At 34.9% G+C, this 6,046-nt stretch overlaps 1 protein-coding gene across 2 annotated transcripts; it reads right to left on the reverse strand.

The window, feature by feature from the left end:
- Nucleotides 1-4,289: 4,289 nt before the first annotated feature.
- LOC117135018 lies at nt 4,290-5,564 on the reverse strand. 2 transcript variants are annotated; one of them, XM_033294816.1, is made up of 5 exons: nt 5,493-5,564; nt 4,939-5,412; nt 4,738-4,889; nt 4,473-4,686; nt 4,290-4,417 (listed from the first exon to the last, which is right to left on the reverse strand). In XM_033294816.1, the coding sequence occupies exons 1-5, from the start codon at nt 5,500-5,502 to the stop codon at nt 4,365-4,367; spliced, it is 903 nt and encodes a 300-aa protein (XP_033150707.1). In that variant the 5' UTR covers nt 5,503-5,564; the 3' UTR covers nt 4,290-4,364. The 2 variants fall into 2 exon arrangements, with proteins under 2 accessions (XP_033150707.1, XP_033150708.1); XM_033294817.1 differs by lacking the exons at nt 4,290-4,417; nt 4,473-4,686; nt 4,738-4,889 and having other exon boundaries at nt 5,030-5,072; nt 5,189-5,412.
- Between the last annotated feature and the right edge of the window lie 482 nt (nt 5,565-6,046).

Consider the following 6,046-nt stretch of genomic DNA (forward strand, 5'->3'; position numbering starts at 1 on the left):
AAAAAATACGTCCGTTCACAGCGAAAGCTAAGTACGAATTTTAAACAAAAATAATATAATTACTAATAACATCGATTAATAATCATTACTTAACAGCTATGCTTAAAATATAATTTAATCATTATTTGTTGGTAAGATTATTCAATCAGAATGATAATTGTGAATTTTTTATTTGTAACCAGATAACTCTGAATTTTTTATTTGTAACTAGATATTTTTTGAAGAATAATTTTCATAAATGTTTCCACAATATAACCAGTAAATAAAGAAATAATGCAAAGCCACGCTATATTATCAATTTCATTATACTTTTTTGGACTTGGATCACATGCTATTGGTCCAGTACGCCCAAAGTAAATAATTACAATACACATCGAAGTAGTAATTTTTGCTAAATAAATGCATGAGCGTTCATAGCGACTATAAGTTTGAGTAATTCCAAAACGCCATGGTCCAATAACAGACTGAAAAAAATACCAATTACTCATACAGCCTTCAATAGCATAAGAAAATCGTGTCCTCCATTGATAAGTTTCCTTAAAAGTTTGGTTTTTAAGATTAAATAGTTCTGTCGACATATAACTTTCTGCAAAATGTGCTCGAACCCAACGATCATAAATAAAGTGTTGTGTCTGCTCCGTAACCACATCGGAAAATGAGACGCTACGACAAAAATAAGGTGGGTAAATTCCGAAATTGTCGTGACCAAGCGAAATGCGTACTGGAAGCTCTATGACGTCACGCGGAAGTCGGAAGTATATTGTGCTATTTCTCTTAAAAGTGCGATGGACGGGATTTTGGTATATTATTATCTGATTTTTTCCACGATTCGAGTGTACTGACATTATGATATTTGCTGAGGATCCAGAATTATAGATACCGCCGAATATCAATTTAACAACCATGTCGCCGCGATGAAAAAGCGCTCCAGTGATCCTATTCTCTAAAAACAGTTTTTTATCCCAATAGAACGCTTTTAACATTTGAATAAATAAACTGCTCACAACAGCCATAAGAATAATTATGTATAAAATGACTATTTGATAATTGCGCCCTACAATTGGGCGCTCTAAATGACATTTAAGGTTCATACGCACAGCAATAATAGGCTTGGTGTCAGCATCTAAATCACTTATAAAGTTACAACGGCAATGAATTCCAAAGTACACACTTTTGTTCATTTCAGGAATACACGAAAAAGTCTGCCAGCTTGGTTCTGGGCGTGCATAGTTCCATATTCGACAGCTTCGTATTTCCATTGAAAATGTAAAATAAGCACCGTCAATAAATTTATCCCAGGGCTCAGAAACATTATCGGCGCGTAGAAATATATACACAGGTCGTGCTGCTTTACAACGATTTCTAAGTAATAATATTGTTGGCTCTATAATACCAGATTTAATCAAGCAGGTTGTGTTAGCGCTATCTATATCTTTTAGTTTTGGTACATGTGTCATTCGTATTAAGACTCGAAAGTTAATTTCGGCCTGTAGAAAAGAAATACCAAGTACTGAATGCCCATACAATTCAGTTCGATACATTCGAACCTCAGTTGCACTTTTTACTTTATCATATATAACATTTTCAACATCTTCCTCAGGATCATCAAAATCAATTCCACGCTTGCGAAATTTTGACTCGCCTGCAGAAAAATTCATTTTCAATCGGGATACATATTGAAATGGTTCTGAAAGCTCTTTAGTTTTCTCCCAAATGGTGTTTGAAGTATATGCATTAACAACTAAGACTTGAGTTCGAGACTCTTGTTCTGGGTACCACCAGTATTGACTTTGCTTATGACTTCTCACTGATATGAGAACTTCGTCGCTTCGTAGTTCTTCCCGTAATTCTTGTAATAATTTATAAGTGAATAAAAGTGTGTGCATTGAGTCCGCTGACTCGATTTCAATGGAACGTTCAGAGTCAAGATCAAAGCTTTCCATGCGCATTGTAAAGCTTGATCGATCTATAATTTTCGGTCCCTCTCCAGGGTGTAACTTTCGAGCTGTGCCCATGCCCATATAAAATAAACAATTACTCAGTTTCCAATGTGCGTGTAGCCAGTTGTTTATATGTTCCAGCCCTTGTGGATGCAATGTAGACATTTGTTCTAATCGGTAACGAAAATGATCAATATTTAAACATGATTCCGACTCTGCCCTACACTGTGATTTTGGTATAAACTCCCATTCTGAACTAAATTTGTTAAGTACATCACAAAGATCATTAACCATTGTTTCGTAATATTCATCCATTAAAGTGTCAAGTTCGTTACTTGAAATTATATATTTAAAAGTAGATGCTATGATATGTAGCATTCTAGCAAGGATGTTAACTTTCATATCATCGAGAGGCTCGATATAAATAACCACATGCTTAATAAGGCGTACAAGATGTGCTAACTGCATGGTTGACTGCGGCTGATACACATCTAGTATATCAGTGAAGCTAATAAGACGTTCCTTTGTGTTGATCAGTTTTCCTAATTCATAAAGTAAAATAAATGACCTTTGCCAATCTGAATATTCTAGCCAGCTTCGGGCCATCGTAAGGTAATTTATTATTAAATGCTCTTTGTCTTCTATTTCAATTGGGTGGACATCAACAGCTACATTAACAGATTCGCATACATCATAGGCATCACAAATCTGAAAATATATAAATTTTTGAATGAGAATAATTTGATTTATTTCTTGGATTTATCCCAATGAATATAGTTCTTAGTTAAAAAGCCTTTTGATTGTCATACGGTAACAGCATACATTATACACCTTAACCTTGTCTTTTTTATTAAAAATGGAAATGGGTATTATGAAGTTGTGCAATGTATATAACAGGAAGAAGAAGGCGTGGCAGACCCCATTAAGTATATATATTCTTAATCACCAAGACAAACTGAGTCGATGGGGTCTGTGCGTCCGTCCGTCTGGATGTTAGACTTATCATTAAGTACAACTGAAATTCTCGTTTCCATTGATAACCACTTTAAGTCCTTTGCTACTTTTGAGTCGCAAGGTATAGTAATTTATTATATTGGTGTCGAGGTACAGGTCGAGGTGTAGCTTGTAATGTAACATAGAAGAACAATATAGATTTATTACAATTAAAGTTATAGAGGTGAAAAGAGTAACTATAACTACGAAAGGCAGTTCGCGACATTTATTTAAATGATAGACATAGCTTAAAGTCACCAGCATACATTAAAATATTATTATGCACGATACAAATTTCATTGTTACAAAAAACAAACAATATTACACAATTAATTGACACAAATAATAATAAAACAGCAATGAAGGTCAAGCATTGGTAAGCAGAAGAATATCGCTGATCGTACATAAAATGCAGACCATACATTGTGGACCAATAGCAGTCGGTTAGTAGTATGCCAATAATGCTGCGTTGCAATGACCCACAACCAATTCATACACTCCTTGACACACAAAAATGTAACGTCGTTGCTGATATTACAGCGAAAACCAGCTGTGACGAGTTATCATTTTTGTGTGTGAGTGCGCCAAAGAAACCCAACTGGCCGTCGCGTCAAATGATTGTACATGCTGACTAAGTAGATCTAGGACTAATAACATATACAAATTTGACCCGTCTTCGTGGTGAGTTTCGAAACCGCTACTCATGACCGGCAATCGAACACTTTAGCTGTCTACGCCAAAGCCGAATGATAGATGCCAACGCTTACAATGTCTACTAGCAGACCAGCCATATAATTTGTTTTCTTTTATGCAGTGTACATATTACTACTATACATATTACACTATAATATTTGATACAACGTACCTTAACATTGACATTGGAGGTAGGAGGTAGCCTTACGGTTATAATTTCATCAGTTGTGCATTCTTCTATAAGGAACCCTTGAACACTTACACAGTATTGTAGGGGCAAAAACCGTGCCTGTCCTTTTCCACACTTTATTGAGAAAAGTGTATCTAAAGCAGTCCCTTCGAATGGCTTTATATTACATAAAGAATCTGAAGCACCAGAGTTTATATCTAAATAAAACCAGCCTAATCCACTATACGTATAAGGTTTATATCTGTGGATTGCCTCCACACTTAAAATAATATTTAGCTGTCTATGCGAAGGATCTTTTGATTCAAAAATAAGCCTGCTTGATCCTTCAATTCTTTCGCCATTAACCTTCCAGATCCATTTAGTAATTTCTTTTGTTCGGCAATGGAGGCACTTTCCTTTTAAGTGAATGGGTAATCGATGTGTAAATTTATTACCAATGCAGTTAGTCACACAATCGATTTGCACATCAATTAACCGCTGATATGACGAAAACGTAATTTGTTGCTTTGCAACTGACGATCGTAAGGGATCGAAAATAGACCGAACATTTAAAATAACGGTAAGAGTTTGGTGTTCTGAAAAACTGGGAAATATAATACGTCTACCTACAAATGATTAATTAATTATTAATGACATTACTTAATTATGAGATCTACTTGTTCCCATGTTATCCTTGCAGAATGTTTCCTTAGCTGTCAGTATTGCCTGACAGCTCCATTTGTATAATAATTGTTGAGAAGCTGTAGCTGGAAATGATAGATCCCTGCTTGGATTGGCATTAACCGAGAGCGACTTGCCTCTGACAACAGTGCGAACCCGGCCTCCCGTAATAGCAGCATAAAGTCGTTGTGAAGTAAGAACAAGATAGCACTGTAATCAATATACATAATTTAAATTAAAAATGAAATAAAAGCAACTTACTCTTGCTACGATTGGTACTCGACGTTCAAGCACTTTAGCATTTAAGCGGACCATAACCATCCGATTTAATGGAGACTGATGTTGAAGTTTTAGTCTGTAACGGCCCAGTTTTAGCTCTGGTCTTAGAGTTCCTCCCAAAAACTCTAAAAGATCTAATTTTTCTGTGGTAATTTATAATTGATTTTAAGCATGTTAACTTACGTTGATCTGTACTATCATGTAGAGTCCAAAAGTATTGTAAAAAACTATCCATTGGACAACGTCTGAAAAAAAAAGCTCGTAATATAATTACTTCGGATGTTTGATATTGTAGTGGGTGGTTGGCATCATGACATCTGGGAAAATCAAAAACAGGCTCGCAGGATAAATTATTTTTTAAGTTAATATACGTATAGCTTGATGCTTTAATATCTTCTAAAAAGTTTCCTTCAGTAGTTACTGTGGCACTCACGTTATGATAGCCACTTGTAAAAATGTTTGCTCGAGACGCATGATAATAACACTTATTATAGGGCACAGGCTTTTCTACATGTATTCCATAATAATTCAGAGTTTCCCTAAGATTGTTTGTACGAAACCAAAGGAATTTTTCGCGGGCTTCACTCGTATTTGTTTGAAAATAGTCGACTAAAATGCGATCATTTATAGTTAGCTTTGTAGTAAACCAGATGTCTCCTAGAGTTTCAAGTGTTATTATGATGAGCGCAGTTTGATTATTATGCAACCGATTGACAAATACATTCAAGTTTTCATACTTTCTGCCATCACTGTATTTTGCCAGGTACACTAAAGCAAGTATTTGGATCAAGTTCATTGCTGAAATTAATTTCTTCTTTAAATGTATTTTTTTTTTTTTCGATACTAAGAATATACATTATATATATTATATAGAAATGGACAGCCTTCTTTATTTTAAAATAAAGTATCTATTGAAAGTAATAAATAGCTCGAATCGGAAAGTAAATAAAGCATTTTCACATATATACATCTTGATATTTGATTTTCATTAGAATCTCAATTTAGATCGATACAGTTCATCCAGCGGTCTCAATCTGTATATATATATACAAAATTTGTCCTGACTAAGGGGTAATAATGATAATGCAGTATCGTTTCGCTATAGCGTCAACAGCGACGCTGGCCGCTGCGCTGGTAGCCGACGTTTGCCTGTAGCTAATTATTAATTTATTATTCTGAATATAGTAATATAATAATAAATATAAGCGCCAGCAACTTTTAGATACACTTTAACTAGGGCATCGCAGCAAACACGCGCATGCACTCTGGAACACATACACACAAAACCGAG

The sequence above is a fragment of the Drosophila busckii genome, unplaced genomic scaffold, assembly GCF_011750605.1.
Source record: "Drosophila busckii strain San Diego stock center, stock number 13000-0081.31 unplaced genomic scaffold, ASM1175060v1 hic_scaffold_39, whole genome shotgun sequence".
NCBI classification, from domain to species: domain Eukaryota; kingdom Metazoa; phylum Arthropoda; class Insecta; order Diptera; family Drosophilidae; genus Drosophila; species Drosophila busckii.

What these genes read in the sequence shown, in the direction of transcription:
- LOC117135018 (XM_033294816.1), bottom strand. An exon ending in GAGTACCAATCGTAGCAAGA is followed by an intron (nt 4,687 to 4,737) that starts GTAAGTTGCTTT and finishes TATTGATTACAG; the next exon opens with TGCTATCTTGTTCTTACTTC. An exon ending in CAAGGATAACATGGGAACAA is followed by an intron (nt 4,418 to 4,472) that starts GTAGATCTCATA and finishes ATTTGTAGGTAG; the next exon opens with ACGTATTATATTTCCCAGTT.